At 40.0% G+C, this 18,967-nt stretch overlaps 1 protein-coding gene across 4 annotated transcripts in view; it reads left to right on the top strand.

The window, feature by feature from the left end:
- Window positions 1-18,967, top strand: part of LOC139749299 (uncharacterized) — a 786,860-nt gene that overhangs the window by 745,264 nt on the left and 22,629 nt on the right. For all 4 annotated transcript variants that reach the window (XM_071663045.1, XM_071663026.1, XM_071663039.1 and 1 more), the window contains 4 exons: window positions 879-963; window positions 5,842-6,081; window positions 6,347-6,494; window positions 18,642-18,892. In XM_071663045.1, the coding sequence (XP_071519146.1) occupies window positions 879-963; window positions 5,842-6,081; window positions 6,347-6,494; window positions 18,642-18,892 (724 nt within the window). The remainder of the gene's footprint in view (window positions 1-878; window positions 964-5,841; window positions 6,082-6,346; window positions 6,495-18,641; window positions 18,893-18,967) is intronic.

The raw sequence follows: 18,967 nt of genomic DNA, 5'->3' as shown, positions 1-18,967 counted from the left end.
TCTTTCCACCTCCAATTTGGTCTCCCACTTCTCCTCGTTCCCTCCACCTCCGACACATATATCCTCTTGGTCAATCTTTCCTCACTCATTCTCTCCAAGAGCCCAAACCATTTCAAAACACCCTCTTCTGCTCTCTCAACCACGCTCTTTTTATTTCCACACATCTCTCTTACCCTTACGTTACTTACTCGATCAAACCACCTCACACCACACATTGTCCTCAAACATCTCATTTCCAGCACATCCATCCTCCTGTGCACAACTCTATCCATAGCCCACGCCTCGCAACCATACAACATTGTTGGAACCACTATTCCTTCAAACATACCCATTTTTGCTTTCCGAGATAATGTTCTTGACTTCCACACATTCTTCAAGGCTCCCAGAATTTTCGCCCCCTCCCCCACCCTATGATCCACTTCCGCTTTCATGGTTCCATCCGCTGCCAAATCCACTCCCAGATATCTAAAACACTTTACTTCCTCCAGTTTTTCTCCATTCAAACTTACCTTCCAATTGACTTGACCCTCAACCCTACTGTACCTAATAACCTTGCTCTTATTCACATTTAGTCTTAACTTTCTTCTTTCACACACTTTACCAAACTCAGTCACCAGCTTCTGCAGTTTCTCACATGAATCAGCCACCAACGCTGTATCATCAGCGAACAACAACTGACACTTCCCAAGCTCTCTCATCCCCAACAGACTTCATACTTGCCCCTCTTTCCAAAACTTCCAACTTATATTTAGTTATATTTTAAACCACATTGAATTTAGTTAATGGAAGGTTTGAGTAGTGGCAGTATTTAGGGAATGTCTCATAATCGAAAGAGAAGACAAAGGAGTGGGTTCTAATCTTTGATGTAATGTTTACAGTGTCAGGACAGCGAGTGTATTGAACGGCTGTATGTGTGTGATGGTGTCACAAACTGCCGTGATGGCGACGATGAGCTGAACTGTGGTAAGTGGGTACTCTATTTCTTTCTTGACGATGTGTCATTGAATTCTGAAAAGCTACATACCCAGACAAAATTTCTCAGTTGCTATTTTATGTCCTTTCCAGTGTGACTGGGACATTTAGTATTACTTTTACTTCTCCTCGTTTTACTATATTTGGAGGATGGTTTCCACAACTTAATGGTAACTATGAAGTGGATTACTCTGAAGCATATCAAGTTGTGTTAGTTTTGTCTCTTACCTCTGAATTTCAAAAGATTCGTCAAACAGTATATAACTGCTCATCCATTCTTTTACATATACCATCTCATGCCAGAAATGAAGCATTGAAATGGAATCACTAGATATAGATGCATTATAATTAAGCAGTTAATAAAAACACAAAGCTCAGATTTTCTTGAGGTGCTACTAACCTTATACATATTTGGTAAGGATGGTGCCATTGACTTAGGGTTGTCCTTTCTGTTACTAAGTTGAAATATGATGAAAGTGTACCCATGATTCAGTGGGAATATTTATACCCTACTTTTCCTTTTACTCCTCCAGTTGTATTAAAGTAATCAGAGAATTGTAGATCATCTGTAGTGAAATAAGAACATAGTTTTAGAAATGAATGTATGGAATGGTAACTCATTTATTACTTATTGCTACAGTTTTTTAAATGAATTTGTAGAATAGTATCTCATTTATTACTTAATGCTACCATATACCCTAGCACCCAAACCATCCTGGGTTTTTCGGTGAAATTTACAGGGTGTGAAGGTATGCATGTTGTTAATCAATCTGCTCCAGTTTTTTCATCTTACTTGACAAAAGACTATAGTACCTCTTGCCATCACTCAGTGTTCATTATCTGTCATTCATTATCATCCCCCATCCATTTACTTTTCACATTTCAGTATTCTTCTTTGAAATTACAAGTCCAGTTTTAACCAAATTTGGACGGTTGGTTGTTCGGTGGTCACTTTTCAGAACTGTCTATTGATCCTGACCACTATCCAAGATGGCAGCTGTTACTGAAAATTATCTTTATCCATCCTTGAGCTTTCCATGTTTTAATCTTCTGTTAAATTATTGAGCCAGTTTAAACCTAACTTGGCAGGGATAATCCATGGATAGTCTCTTTTCATAATTGTGGCCAGTAACTCCCAACCACAGGCCAAGATAGCTGCCGTTGCTAATGATTTAGCACATTTAAAGCCAGATGAGTGATACAAGCTCATTTGAGCCTATAGTTAGCTGACCTAGCCAAAGTCCATTTGAGATTTTGATATCACTTGGCATTCATCATCTATCTATGTTATCCCCAATAATTTTCACATTTCATTCTTTCTTGAAACAACAGTACTGATTTGAGCCAGATGTGGTAGGGAAGGCCATTTGGTGTTCTCTTTCAGTTGTTTTTAGTTATCCTTACAACTGTCCAAGATGATCTATTACTAAAATTAGTTATTTTCCATCATAATTTTTAATGGTCTGTTACTAAAAATAGTTATTTTCTGTTTCATAACTTTCCCATCTCAGTCTTCTTTTCTGAAACTATAGTAGTGGGCCATTTAAACCAAACTTGGCTTAAAGGAATCTTGGTTAATCACTTTTCAAGATTGTGTCTGGTAACCCTGATCACTATTCAAACTTAGTCTTCGTACATCCATCAACTTTTCCATTTCTTTTTTCTTCTAAAACCATGAGGCCAATTTGAACCAAATAAAGCAGGAATGGTCCTTGGGTGGTCCCTGTTAAAAAGCATGTTTGGTAATCCCCACCAATATCCAAGATGGCCACTGTTATTAAATATAATCATTGTCCATCTTTTACTTTTTGCATTTCTTTCATCTCCTCTGAAACTGTTGAATCACTTTGAACTGGACTTGCCATGGACAGCCGTTGGGTTGACTTTTTCAAAAGTGTGTCCAGTGATCCTGACCACCATCCAAGATAGCCTTTATCTATCCACAAATATACAGTGTACATAACCATAACTTGTGGCATGTATTAATTAGTTGAAAATGAAGTGCTTTGAAACATGATTCATCTCATTTCCATATTATGATGATGCAAACATGTTTTTAATGTTGCAGTAATTTGCATTGCTATATATGCCACCTTTGATTGGGAACCAATTTACAAAAACTCATGATACCAAGTCTTCCTTCTTGGAGCTGAGAGCCAGAAACCCTCCACCCCTTGTATTTTAATATCTGAAATTTTGGAGAGAAGAAACGAGGTGAGGAGGGCTTATCATCCTTAGAGACTCAAGCTGAGATGTCTGAATGTATATGGATGTAACCAGGATGAAGAGAAGGGAGAACTAAGTACTGCAGTATGCTAAGGGAGAGAAACCTGGATATGTTAGCTCTGAGTAAAACTGAGCTAAAGGGGAAGGGGGGAAGAATGGTAGGGGAAGATCCTAGAGCTAAAGTGTGGGGTTTGTATTTGGATGAAAGTGAAGGAGGTAGTACATCAGTTAAAGGAGGGATTGAGGGAGTATGTGAAAGAATGTGAGGAAGTGAGCTTCAGACTTTTGTAAGTTGAAAGTGGATTAGAGAGGTGGGTGATGATTAGTGCATATGCACCTGGCATCGAGAGAAGTGAGGACAAGAGATGAGTGTTTTGAGAGGAGTTGAGTGAGTACATCGGTAAATTTTGATGTGAGGGACTGTGTATTAGTGATGGGTTAATTTAAATGCAAGAGTGGATGATGTGGCAGTTAAGAGTACAATTTGGGATTATGAAGTACAAGTGATGCAAATGAAAAGTGTGAATGGTTTGTGGAGTTTGGGATGCTGAAAAAGAACTGGCAATTATAATACCTGGTTTAAAGTGAGGAACTTGTGTAAGTATACTTGGGTGAGTGGAAATGATAATAGGGGCTGGCTTTATTAGATTATATACTCATTGATAGGTATCATAAAGAAAGATTTTTGGATGTGAATCTTTTGAGAGAGACAGTTAGTGGGATGTCCGATTACTTCTTCGTATAAGAGAGGTTGATTGTTTGTAGAGGCTTGAGGAAAAGAGGAAGTAATGTGGGTGGTTAAATTTACTGTGCTTAGAAAAGAGGATTGTTTTAGGAAATACCTGGAGAGGCTAGGTGAAGAAAGATGCCAGTATACAAAACCTAGGAACTGAGTGAGGAAGGGTAGGAATTTAGGGAAACATTGCCTCCAAGTAAGAGAGAAGTATATGCCATTTAGCAGGTGGGATGTGCATATGAAAAAAGACAGTGAGTGGTGGGATAAGGATGTAAGAGTGTTAGCAAAACAAAAATGAGAGTTGTATTAGCATTACCTGCAGAGAAGGAGTGCATGACTGGGAGATACACAAGAGGAAAAAGCAGGCAGTCAATAGGAAGGTGCTAAAAAAGTGGGCAAATGAGAGGTTGGGTATGAGACTATTGGGAACTTCAGGCAGGATAAGAAAATATTTTGGAAAAATTTCAACAGTGTGAGGAAAACAATAGCATTGGTGGAGGGAAGCAGTAACAGGCAAGGAAGAGGTGAAGATGGGATGGAGTGAGTATTTTCAGGGACTGTTGAATGTGTTACATGATAGGGTGGCAGATGTTGGATGTTTGGGTCAAAGAGGTATGCAAAGTCATGGCCAGGCCCATTGTTGGGGGGAGAGGGGGTTGTTAACCTTATGCCCAGGGTCTGTTGAGGGATCCAAGCTCCTTTTTTTTTCTCAGTTCCACTCCATCCTATTTTAGATGTAAAAGGGAAACCCTAGTCCCCACTTCATCATTGTTGTCATTGAATAAATGCTATATGCAGTTCACTTTGTTTATAAGTTTGTTACTGTCCTAAGTTGGGATTTTCATTTAGTAAGTACTTAAAAAGGTTATAAAACAGAGAAAGGACCCTGAAGAAAATGCGGGAAGTTGTTTTCCTTGGGACCCTTGCTGGCTCTCTACACCCATAGTCATAGCAAGTTGTTTGATGAAAAGTGAAAGGGTGCTGAAGGCCTTGCATAAGAGGAAGTTTTGCAAAGTGGCAAGAATGGATAAGTTTACAATTAAATCTCTCAAGAGGGGAGGTTACTGTTTTTGATTAATTTGTTAGAATTTTTGATGTAAGCATGGTTCAAGGTACAGTGCTTATATAGTGCCTTTGTATTAAGACAAAGAGGACACAAGTGAATGTTTGAGTTACAGACATATAAGTTTGTTGAGAGTCCCTGGTAAGTTTATGAGAGCGGTGATAGAGACGGTGCTGTGATGCACAAAGAGTATCAGACTGGGGAGGAACATTGTGGCTTCAAGTGGTAGAGGATGTGTGGATCAGAGTTTGCTTTGAAGAATGTGTGTAGGAAATACTTAGTGATACAAAAGAATTTGTATGTGGCATTTATGAATCTGGAGAAAGCATGTGTCAGAGTTGATAGAGATTCTTTGTGGATGGTTTTACAAATATGTCAATCAGCTCTATGGCAGGAATCTTTTTACAGCTTTATTTTCATCCAGCATCATGGCAAGGATGTTATCAAATGTACACAATGTATTTGTGAATGAAGCATCATGTGAATACAAGCTTCCGTGAATTTAACATCCTTTTAAGTTTATTGACACTATAGGCTATAAAGAGGAACAGAAACAAAAAACATTCACTATGGTTCTGTTCCATGCCCTAAAAGGTGATTCTGACATTGAGTTAAATGTAGCTTCAAACACAATTCTACTCCTAAAATATTCTGGTGATAAGGTCGGCATTGTATCCTATTGATGATATCTTTTAGTAGTTTCATAAAAGATGTTGAATATATTCTCAGTTAGTATCACTAAGCAGTTGTACATCAGTTTAAAGATATTATTTTACTCTTACTTCCTCAGGAGCCATGGTAATACATTAAACTAAATACTTTGTGTTTTTTCCTCTTCCTAAAGAATCTTGGCAGTGCCGAGCTGATGAATTCAAATGTGGAGGTGCAACCTCAACCCCCTGCATCCCTCTGTCTATGCTTTGTGATGGCCAGCCAGACTGCAGTGACCATTCAGATGAGGTAAACTGCAGTGACTCTTGCCCTAGTGATGCCTTTAGGTGTCCTGAGGGCTGGTGCATCCCCTTGGCCAGGACCTGTGATGGCAAGCCCGACTGTCATAATGGAGAGGATGAACAGAACTGTGGTGAGTGGAAGATACTTACAAGGATTGCTGAGAGAGGTGTGTGAATTGAGATAAGAAAGGATGAAAGTAATGAAAACATTTTATTGCAAGTTTAAGCATTCATGAGTAAGAGCAGAAGTGATTGGACTTGTAGGATAAATGTTGATGTATGATGATGATAATGAGAGGAAATTTGCTTTGATGAATAAGCTACTACTATTACAAGACTTAAGGTAAGATAGAAGTAAGCAGGGTTCTAATAATGCGGGACATTTATGCTTCACAGAATGCTCAGGATTAGATGAGACATCGTGTGCGATAGGTGGCTGTGTGGCAACCTTCAATCTGTGTGATGGTCTACGACAGTGCCAGGATGGCTCGGATGAGTGGCACTGTGTCAGGATAGATAACAACACACGACAGCTGGAAGTCAGGTGTGTAGAGCTGTTTCATTCTCCTTTATTTTTTAAAGATAAGTTTTTGCAGCATCTTCCCCATGCAGTAATGTTCTTCACACTCCAAATGCTGGTTCATAAGTATTCTCTGAATATACAAAAGATGGATGTTAAAAAGTACAAGTGTGCCTACAATGGGAGGGATAAGATTAAGGGAAGGCATAAATATAATGTTTGAGTTTCTATATTAGATTGAGAATATTGACAGTTTGGAAGGTGCAGAGGAAAAGCAACCAGAGGACTTTGCAAGAAATCTGTCCGAAAGGACATAAAGAGTTACTTCTACAGTATGATAATTTTGCATAAGTGGAATAGACTAAGTGATGACTTGTGAATGCATGCAGTAAACATAATGTACTGCCAGCATTTACAATTTCATTGCTTAGTTTATTCTGACCATCCACCAGTTTGATACTAAAGAAGAATTCACATATTTTTTTTTTTAACAAGCTCATCACTTACTTTTGTTATGACTTTTTTTTTTTGCTCTTCCTTTGCATCTCAGGGAGAACTGTTCATTATCAACATCATTAAACTTATTTAGAAATGTGTAGATTGTAACCAGGTCATTGTTTACCATGGTGGGCAAATATATGGCCACTAGTCTTTTACTGTACTTTAACAATCTTAAGTCAGGCACCATCTTTGTTGCCTTCCATTGGACCTTCTCAATTAAATCTTTTTGGTTCTTTAAGCATAGTGACTAGACTTTGGAAGCATATTGAACCAGTCTTAAAAATGTTCCTAAATACAATACTAACATTGCCAAAGAGAGTGTTTCTCCATAACAACTCTCCTGGTGCAAAAAATTGATATTGGGCTGAGTACAATGTTAACACCGGAATCACCATCACTCATAGAGTCTTGCAGTTTGTTTCCTGTATGATAATAATTGTGCCAAGGCCTTCTTTCATTTATCTCATCATTTTGTATTTACTCGGACTGAATTTCTTATGAAGTTTTTTTAGGTACCCTTGTATATTGATGCAATCCTCATCATTCCATACTTCCCTTATGACCTGAGCATCATCCATAAACATTTTCAGATAAGATTGTAGTCCATCTGTCAAGTCTCTTATATAGATCAAGAACATTTATTTCAAAACCAAGCCATGCAACATGCAGCTAGTGACCTCAGACAGTTTTGAGAATGCTTCTCAGCCTGTCTTTGCCTCATGGGTGATTAATTAAGCTTATGCACCGACACAAGAGGAGTGAGAAAGAGAAATGAGTGTATTGGGAGGAGCTGAGTGTGTGTGTCAGCAATTTTGAAGCAAGGTCAGGTATTAGTGATGGGTGATCTGAACGTGAGATTGGGTGTGGCGGTAATTGTTATAATTAGGGAGCATGGGGTATTCAGTGATGTTAGGGAAAATTGTGAACAGCTAGTGGAGTTGTGCATTGAAAAAGTTCTGGTGACCAGGAAAATATGTTTCAAAGAAAAGGGAATTGTATAAGTTTTATGCAGGTAAGGTAAATAGTAAGCAGGCATTTTTGGATTATTTATTAATAGATAGGCATGCAAAAGAGACCCTTGGACGTGAATGTGGCTAGAGGGGCAGCTTGTGGAATATCTGATATCACTCAGTTTTGAAGAGGGTGAAGATTTACCGAGGCGTTCAGAAAAGATGAAATTATGTGGGTGAGAGGAGTTTGGTGAAAGTCACTGAACTTGGAAAACCTGGAGATAATGAGTGTAAGTTGGCTCAGAGTGAGGTAAATGAAGCTAAGGGAGTGGGTGAGGAATGGGAGTTATTTAGGAAGCAGTACTGATATATGTGAGGTAAGTGTGTGGTGTATGGAAGGTTGAGATCATCGTGTAAGAAAGGAAAGTGAGTGGTGGGATGGCAAAGTTAAGTTACTTGTGAGAGAGGAAAGTGAGTGCTCTAAGTAACTGTGACCCCTTTTACAGGGTTTATTTAGGTCGAGTAGGCAGCTGCTTTATCTCCTTTCTGCTTCCGTATACCAGTTTCCCCATTTTCAGCATTGTATACTCTTTAGTATTTTCATTTGTTTTCATACACATTGCATTCTTCTACACTACTTGTGCATTTCTCTGTGCACTCCTCTCGTGATCTCACCACTGATAGTAACTAAAGAGCCATCTGTTGGCAATTGTAGAAACTTGCTCATGATCTCTCACTGAGCTCTGATCCATTTTTACCCGAGTCCTAGCTGGTCAGTCCTTTGGGACTAGCAGTTTTTTGTTTTCTTAGGTCTAATGCCCTACTGTAGGCTTATTTTTCTATAGTGGAACTCACTTCAGTTTGTAACTTGCATTTTTCCTCTCACTTCTCTCCCTCAAACTCCTCAACTTCTCACTTCTCATGCCATTCCACTGAACTGTGCACTCCTAACCTTCACCTTTATCTTCAAACTTATCCAAACACACACCCATCCTTAAACCTCACATAAAGTCCTTATCACATACACTTTACCTTAACATCTTTCAGTGGTAAACTTGACCTCTTTCACCCTCATCCATAAGCTTCTCACATTCCCCATACCTTCATATGCTTTAGAATCACATTCAACCCTCTTTCCCAATAATCACAAGCCTGCTTTCACACTCAGCTACCTCCCTCTCACAATCCTCACACTCTCTGCCTTCACCAGTAATCCATGTTGTTTACACATAAACATTACTGTATTGGAGGCTGATTAAGAACCTGGTTCATCAAGTAGGAGCCAAGCTGCAGAAATCTGAGTATGATGAAGACTTGGGAGTCGATTTTGTGCCTAACTTGTTACCAGAGTTCCACCATAGGGGGGCAGTTAAGAAGACCAAATATCTGTTAGCAAATATTAGAATGGCATTCATGCTCAAGGATAAGAATGTATTTAGCAAGCTATTCACATCATGCATAAGGCCAGAACAAGAATATGCTTCTCAAGCTTAGTCACCCCACCTTAGAGAAGTACAAAAAGCTAATATAGGGCCACATGAAGACAACAAAGATGGTACCATAAATAAAACAGCAGAGTTATAGGGAAAGGCTAGATACTTTGCATCTGCACACCTTGGAAAAGAGAAGAGTGAAAGGTGACCTGATCACAACCTTTGATCATTCAAAACAGGTCAGTATTCCTCCAGCTTTGAGAGATGTACGGATACTGCAACTAAAAGACACGACATGAAATTGAAAAATAAAATTAGTAAATGTATAATGAAGTACTTTTATAGTATAAGAGTGGTGGATGAATGGAATAAGAAGACTTAGAATGTGATCAATACAGACAGCATTTATAGATTTAAGAAGTTGTATGAGAGTAAAGTGTTCAAGAAATGGGGGGCTTCACGATCATAAAATTCCCTTCCCAGACAGTAGAATAGGCCATTGCAAATAGGTAATTACACACACACACACACACACACACACACACACACACACACACACACACACACACACATACACATGCTAATTAACAAGCTGGATCACCAAGCAGGAATAAGGAGGAAACTCCTACAATGCATAGATTATCCTGGTGGGAGGGAGCAAAGGAGCCTTTTCCAGACGGGTTGAGGTGATCAGCAGAGTGCTTAGGGCCTGGTTACAAGGGAACCTAAACAGACTCCAAAGTTAGTCTGAAACATGGTTGATGATATTCATCCCAAGCATACGTAAAGTAATGAGGATGGATAAAAAAGTGTTAGTTAACCTCTACATGATTATTACCATGCATGAAATAAGCTTTGAGTATTTGTGTGTGTGAGAAGGATTTACTTGGGATTCGACATTGACCCTAACATGTCGCCAGTCCCATATTAGAATAGTTGAGGAGACAAACTGGCATTTGGCAAATTTCAGAATAACTTTCAAGAATATGGACATGGAAATATTAACGAAGCTATTCATATTATACATAAGGCCAAAACTTGAATATGCTTCTCAGGTTTGGTCACTGAACCTAAAGAAGCACAAAGAGCTTATAGAGAAGATCAAGAGGAGGTCAGAAAAGATGGTACCATAATTAAGAAAGCTAAGCTACAAGGAAAGGCTGGAGGCTTCAGATTTACCTGTCTTAGAGGAGAAAATCTGAAGGGTGACATGATCGCTTAAAATTTTAAAAGATGTAGGGATAGGACAACCAGACGACATACCATGAAATTAAGTAAGGAAGTAAATAATTACTTTTGCAGTATAAGAGTGGTTGATGAATGGAACAGACTGACTGAGGACATCGTTAATGCAGGCAGTATAAATGGAATTTAAAAGGCTGAGTGTTCAAGACATAGGGCCCTACAAGTGTAAAACTCCATCCCTGTAAAGTACTAATCGGTAATTACAAACTAGTAATCACACACACACATATTGCAAATTCACCAGCATATACATATTCATTATACTTGATCGCCGTTTCACGCGTTGGCGAGGTAACGCCAGGAAACATACGAAGAAAGATATCCCAATATATATATATATATATATATATATATATATATATATATATATATCTTTCTTTCTTTCTTTCATACTATTCGCCATTTCCCGCATCAGCGAGGTAGCGTTAAGAACAGAGGACTGGGCCTTTGAGGGAATATCCTCACCTGGCCCCCTTCTCTGTTCCTCCTTTTGGAAAATTAAAAAAAAAAAAAATGAGAGGGGAGGATTTCCAGTCACCCGCTCCCCCCCCTTTTAGTCGCCTTCTACGACACGCAGGGAATACGTGGGAAGTATTCTTAATCCCCTATCCCCAGGGATAATATATATATATATATATATATATATATATATATATATATATATATATATATATATATATATATATATATATATTTTTTTTTGCTGTCTCCTGCGTTTGCGAGGTAGCGCAAGGAAACAGACAAAAGAAATGGCCCAACCCACCCCCATACACATGTATATGCAAACACGTCCACACACGCAAATATACATACCTACACAGCTTTCCATGGTTTACCCCAGACGCTTCACATGCCCTGATTCAATCCACTGACAGCACGTCAACCCCGGTACACCACATAGATCCAATTCACTCTATTCCTTGCCCTCCTTTCACCCTCCTGCATGTTCAGGCCTCGATCACACAAAATCTTTTTCACTCCATCTTTCCACCTCCAATTTGGTCTCCCACTTCTCCTCGTTCCCTCCACCTCCGACACATATATCCTCTTGGTCAATCTTTCCTCACTCATTCTCTCCATGTGCCCAAACCATTTCAAAAACCCTCTTCTGCTCTCTCAACCACGCTCTTTTTATTTCCACACATCTCTCTTACCCTTACGTTACTTACTCGATCAAACCACCTCACACCACACATTGTACTCAAACGTCTCATTTCCAGCACATCCACCCTCCTGCGCACAACTCTATCCATAGCCCACGCCTCGCAACCATACAACATTGTTGGAACCACTATTCCTTCAAACATACCCATTTTTGCTTTCCGAGATAATGTTCTCGACTTCCACACATTCTTCAAGGCTCCCAGGATTTTCGCCCCCTCCCCCACCCTATGATTCACTTCCGCTTCCATGGTTCCATCCGCTGCCAGATCCACTCCCAGATATCTAAAACACTTTACTTCCTCCAGTTTTTCTCCATTCAAACTTACCTCCCAATTGACTTGACCCTCAACCCTACTGTACCTAATAACCTTGCTCTTATTCACATTAACTCTTAACTTTCTTCTTTCACACACTTTACCAAACGCAGTCACCAGCTTCTGCAGTTTCTCACATGAATCAGCCACCAGTTTGAATGGAGAAAAACTGGAGGACATAAAGTGTTTTAGGTATCTGGGAGTGGATCTGGCAGCGGATGGAACCATGGAAGCGGAAGTGGATCATAGGGTGGGGGAGGGGGCGAAAATCCTGGGAGCCTTGAAGAATGTGTGGAAGTTGAGAACATTATCTCGGAAGGCAAAAATGGGTATGTTTGAAGGAATAGTGGTTCCAACAATGTTGTATGGTTGCGAGGCGTGGGCTATGGATAGAGTTGTGCGCAGGAGGGTGGATGTGCTGGAAATGAGATGTTTGAGGACAATGTGTGGTGTGAGGTGGTTTGATCGAGTAAGTAACGTAAGGGTAAGAGAGATGTGTGGAAATAAAAAGAGCGTGGTTGAGAGAGCAGAAGAGGGTGTTTTGAAATGGTTTGGGCACATGGAGAGAATGAGTGAGGAAAGATTGACCAAGAGGATATATGTGTCGGAGGTGGAGGGAACGAGGAGAAGTGGGAGACCAAATTGGAGGTGGAAAGATGGAGTGAAAAAGATTTTGTGTGATCGGGGCCTGAACATGCAGGAGGGTGAAAGGAGGGCAAGGAATAGAGTGAATTGGATCGATGTGGTATACCGGGGTTGACGTGCTGTCAGTGGATTGAATCAGGGCATGTGAAGCGTCTGGGGTAAACCATGGAAAGCTGTGTAGGTACGTATATTTGTGTGTGTGGACGTGTATGTATATACATGTGTATGGGGGTGGGTTGGGCCATTTGTTTCGTCTGTTTCCTTGCGCTACCTCGCAAACGCGGGAGACAGCGACAAAGCACAAAAAAAAAAAAAAATTCATACATATTCGCAGTATCCCGCGCTGGCGAGGTAGTGCTAAGAACAGAGGACTGAGCCTTAGAGGGAATATCCTCACTTGGCCCCTTCTCTTCCTTCTTTGGAAAATTAAAAATGGAAGGAGAGGATTTCCAACCCCCCGCTCCCTCCCCTTTTAGTCGCCTTTTGCGACATGCAGGGAGTACAGGGGAAGTATTCTTTCTCCCCTTTTTTCAGGGGTGGATATCCCTGGGGATAAGGGAGAAAATACTTCCCATGTATTCATTGCGTGTCGCTCATACACCTCGACATTGCATTGTGCACGGGGAGCCAATGGATGAAAATAAAGATAAATTATGCATCAGTGATTGCCTTCCCTTTCCTCTTCATACATTCTCGAAGGCATGAGGGCACCGTTTTGTGCCAAGTTCTAGAGAAGATCTAGGTCCAAATTGTGGTACTCTTCACGAATGGCCACCTCAAGCTTTGGGATGCTGCTTGTATCCCTCCTTAAAAGTCGGCGCATAATGATGCTCCACAAGCTCTCTAACAGATTAATAACTGGATTGTTTCTATGCCAGTTATTGATGAAGTCGATTCCACAGTCACCAAGCTACTGCTTCACAGATTTTGCCTTATAGCAAGGGGCGCTATCTTGCATGAACGTCCCAGATGGCACCTGATTACAGCTTGGTAACTAGCCCATCAGTAGCTCAAGGGAGTTGCGCTGATATTTGTTTGATCTCTGGGCGGTAGAACAAGATCGTCAATTCCATAAACAAACCCAAACCATGAGGGAATCAAGGTATTTAGCACTACTGACAGTGTGTACTGGGGATTGAGAGGGTCACAACCGGCGTGCCAATCAACACGCCACAGAAAACGTGGCTTCATCGCTCCATAGGATGTGCGTCCACTTGGTATTATCCCACCAAAGGTATGTCTTGGCAAACGCGATCCTAGGCTGCCTTTGCATACGGGTGAGGAGGGGCCTCCTCCAGGCTCGATTGTAGCTGAAGTGTAAGTCGTTGTGGATGATGCGTCGATGAACGGTCCTCACTTTGACACCATCTTTTTTTTTTCTTTTAATTCCCAAGTCTTTGGTGCTGACAAACGTGTATTAGCTTCTAGCTGACGTTTCAGGATGGATAGTGTGCGTGGTGAAGTCTTTCGAGCTTTCCCGGATCATCCCTTGTACGCTGGTGTTGCCTTACCTCCGTGTTGCCAAGTTTTAATGTCCATACCTGAAGTGATCGGATGCTAGCACCGAGAGGCCTCGATATTTCCCTTACAGCCCTCTGTGTCTTGTACAGACATATAATAGAAGCTATTTGCTCATTTTGTCGAGTCCTTTCGCTTTCCCATTGTGGCTAGAGAGCATGAAAATCTTCGGCAGATGGTGATAAACTCGGGTAGACCATTAACTTCCTGTTATATTTCCCTGGACATGCTGGTAGCTCCTTTCTCCTCGTCGCTTGATGATGACCAGACAAACTTCAGCGTTCTGGCTGCGAGGGCTGCTGACCCGGAATCATTCATAGGATTAGGCGAGGTGTATACATATACATATTGGAAAGGATCTAAATTTTGCGCGTGATCATGTAGATTCCTGCTAGTCCACGGGGAAATGAAGCACGATAAGTTCCCATGTGCACTTTCGTGCAATAATCACACCAGGGAAGATACAAGAAAGAAATACAAGTCAGTTGATAAACTACGGAGAGACGTAGCTAGGACGCCATTTGGTAAACAAGTAGCTGTGTACAACCTGATGGCTATACTGACATCGGTTTATTCAAAGAATGTTTCTGGATAGAATATATTTGTGTGATAACTATATACTATTATGCTTGCTGTTATGAGGGAGCATTTTGAGAATTTAGACCACCTGAACCAAGACAAAAAGAGGACATTAATGAAAGTAGGGTAATTGGTCAAGTCCAGATAGCAGGCAACTTAGGCAGTCATGTTATGCCTCCTTTTTACACACAAAAGCTGTTCATTTTACCCTTGTTTTCAGTTTCATAGTATCTAGAAATAATTTTAGATGAGGAGATTATCAAGACAAGGCAATTGTGACAAGATCCACAAAAAAAGCAAGAGGAAGGAATAAGATATGTAGCACCAGAGAAGTAAAGCTTGGGGTTGTTGGTTGAAGTAATGATAGAATAACTGATCAGTGGTGAAGGCAAGGAAACATGAAAATTATGAAATTCAAAAATCAATTTTAATATCATGAGAGTTATCGATGTAGGAAACAGCGATTCAGTATAATGAAAAAAATGATAAAAGATTGGGTAATAAAGCTCAGTAGACAGAAACCAGGGTATTGTAGTGAAAGGTTCTGTGAAATTTATAATTAAAGAATGCAGACACATGTACCTCTTGCATCTAATATAGAGGGAATGATAGTTTAATCAAAGATGTCATAAAGCTTCGGAATTTCAAGATGTACAGTGGCAGAGATACAGATGACACCCCAATCAGCCAACTTAAGCAAGGTATAATAGAGCATGGGATGAGTAGAGCAGAATGATAAAGAAGGAACATAGAAAGTTTGAAAAGAGTTTTGTGGATAAGTGAGAATCCAAAACTTTTCCATAAATTTGCCAGTAGTAGATTGTTGAATAAAGGGCTGTGAATCAGATTAAGGGATTCAGAGGGGAAAATAGTTGGTTTTCAGGATATGTGAGGAACTGAAGAATAGATTCAGGTCTTCCGAGTGGAAGACACTATAGCCTCATCACTAGTGACATGGGAATGGGAGGGGGCTTTAAGAAAAGAATGAGATATCTAGATATGACAGCAACAGAATACTGAAAGATCTTAACCCAAACAAAGCTCATGGTCCTGATAAAATTTCACCATATATGCTGAAGATGTGTGCAGATACAGTAGACAGATCACTTGAAATATTGCTCAAGATGTCACTAGAGATAGACAGAGTGCCAAGAGAGTGGAAAAGGGCAAATGTCTTACCCACCTGTAGGAGAGGAGATTGAGAAGAGGTAGATTGTTTGTACCTTGATTGTCAGAAAACCATTGACAGTATTGCATGGGAGGCTGATTAAGGAATGGAACAGAAGGCAGGAATAAGAAAGAAATTTCTCAGATGGATTGATTATCTTCGCGGAGGGGAACAAGGGACAAATGTTCAGAGGAGCCTTCTCCAAATGGGAGAATATTACCATGAAACAGCAAACAAGAATACTTTCTGAAGGCAAAAAATGAGATGCCAATTGAGGCAAGAGGACATACCACCCCTGCAGGCAGGAATATTTGGTGATGGTAATGTGAGGCTGAAAATATTGTATACAAAACTAGTGACATACTAGTACATGGTAAATATTGTTAGATTTGTGGAAACAAAGCTTACTATAAAGATAAGATTTTGCCTTTTCTGTCCTGAGGGTTATATGGTAGTGAGGAAGGCATTAGAAGACAAAGGAGGAGGAGGATTGGCTTGCGTAATAAGAGATAACATCCAGTTTCAGGAAACAGTAGTTGATGGCTCATCTAGACATGCAGTATTGAGAAAGATAACTATAGGAAATAAGGTCATGTATAACAAACCTCTTAGATTTCAACAAGAGAGTGAGCTCTTTTTAAGACAAAAGAGAAGGTTGGGTGGATGCCAGGAAGCATCTGACGCTGTCCCACAAATAAGGCTAGTTAAGAAACTGGATCACTAGGCAGGAATAAGGAGGGGAGTCCTTCAGTGCATATTTTATCTTGGTGGAAGGAGGCAAAGGATGCAATCAGAGACTCCTTCTCAGAATGTGTTGAGTTCACCAGCAGGGTTCTGTTCTGGGACAATTACTTTTTTGACTTATATAAACAACTTACCAGAAGGTATGGATCTGTGCATGAATACATTTGCAGATGGTGCAAGTTACAAGGGAAGGGAAAAGTGTGGAAGATTGCATAAAGTTACAAGAAGACATCGGTAGACTCCAAAGTTGGTTTGATAAGTGATTGGTGAAGTTTAACCCAAGTAAATGTAAAGCATTGAGGATGTATGATATTGGAAGAAAGCACTGATATAAATATCCATCTAGAAATAGATTTTAGCATTGTGAGTGTGAGAGACTCGGGAGTAGACAATGCCCTTTCCATGTCTCAGGATTCTCTTCTTAAGAGCTTAGATAAAGATACCAAATGTCTACTTGCTATTGTTATGATTACATTTGAGTTCATGGATGAGGGAATATTCAGAAAACTGTTCACATCATATGTAAAACCAAAACTAGAATATGCATTTCAAGTTTGGTCAATGTAACTGAAAAATCACAAAGAGCTAATAGAGAAGGTCCTGATATGACGTTAGAATTAAGCAAACTGAATTACAGGGAAACGCTAGATGCTTTATATTTGCCTGCCATGAAAGAGAAAAGAATGAGAGGTGACTTAATCCGAACCTTTAAGTTTTGAGAATAGATTGATGACATTGACTGATCAGCTCATTGAAAGATATAGAGATAGAACAACCGGGGGGGCTTAACATGAAATCAAGTAAGAAACTTGTTAAAAAAGATGTGAATTACTTTCATAATATATGAATGGTAGACAACTGAAATAAATGAATGAATATGTGGTTAAAGCAGACATCATACGGAAATTTTAAGAGTTATATGATGGTAGAGGATGGTTAAGAGATGGGGCCCCAGTTGTTTAAAACTCCCTCTTCTCACATTGTAGAAAATAGGTAATTACACACTTCATCCACGCACATCTCATCCTAGCCACCTCTCACATTTCCCATCCATATATAACATACCATCATGCAGTGTACACATCTTCCTAACCAAACCTCACTTCTTCACCCTCACACACTACTGCTGTCACACCCCTCACTCACAGTCATCCCTGTCACATCCTTCATGCTTACAGCCATCATTTACAAACATATCATGCATTATTCTTTTCATTAGAGAACAGCCAAGTACTCTCATTTACGATAAGGCAGCATTTTTTACTGATTCCTGTAGATGAGACAGAAATCTGTACAGCATTGCCATGTCATGTTGCTTCCAGGAAGAATCTTGATATGATTGCATTTTATGACTTAAGCTTCCATTGCTTTATCTTCAATAGCTTAGAAATTCAATATTAGAACATAATGTGATTATTTGTGCTCTGTCATCATTAGAGGTCTTTGGAGAAAATCATTAATAGCACAGTCATCTGCTATGTACATTACTTTAGACTATCTATTAAATGACTTTTTTATTCTTCAGGATACAGCAGGGTCTTCCTTGATACCTTAGAGTACTTTTTTATTCTTAATCCAACAGTATTAACATGAGAACTTATGAAACTTTATACAGATGAAGATATTTTCTTGAATGAGCTCTTGGAATGGGAGAAAAATTCTAGTCATGTGAGTCAGCCTCGCTTTCATGAAACATTACACTATTATCTGTATGAACAAATGCTTAATACTTGTCCATTTATGAACACTTGACTTACAGTGATGCAAGTCACTTGATCAGATATGTTGAAGCACTTATGATGAAAGAATTTCTGGGAGTAGAGAGAACTTATTGAGGAGTAATGTGTGAAGAGGGCTGGATGAGCCAGTACAGCAGTAACGGGAGAAATGATGAAATTTTAATTTTTCAGGAGAGGAGGCTACCGATGGAAAGCAGTGTGTGGAGAGGGCTGGACAACCCAGTGGGGTGCCCTAGTTTGTGAGCAGCTGGGAGCAGCAGCTTTACTCAGCACTGAAGTGAAACGTGTGGTAGAAGCTGTACCACGCCCTAGGGTCAGATTGGCTTCCAAGGCCTCAGCCCTTGCCCTCACACCTGTACAATTTGTCCTCACTTCTGACTGCTCAAGTGACATGCTGGTGCATCTGGCTTGTGATCAGCACTGTAAGTTGGGATTTTCCCTTTTATTTTTTGCTTGTCTGTAATAACCCATTTCTGTTGTATGGGGAGGGAGTTTTA

This window comes from Panulirus ornatus, chromosome 1 (genome assembly GCF_036320965.1).
Source record: "Panulirus ornatus isolate Po-2019 chromosome 1, ASM3632096v1, whole genome shotgun sequence".
Taxonomy (NCBI): Eukaryota; Metazoa; Arthropoda; class Malacostraca; order Decapoda; family Palinuridae; genus Panulirus; species Panulirus ornatus.
The sequence above is the reverse complement of the archived record's forward strand: the minus strand, read 5'-3'. Positions and strand labels throughout refer to the sequence as shown.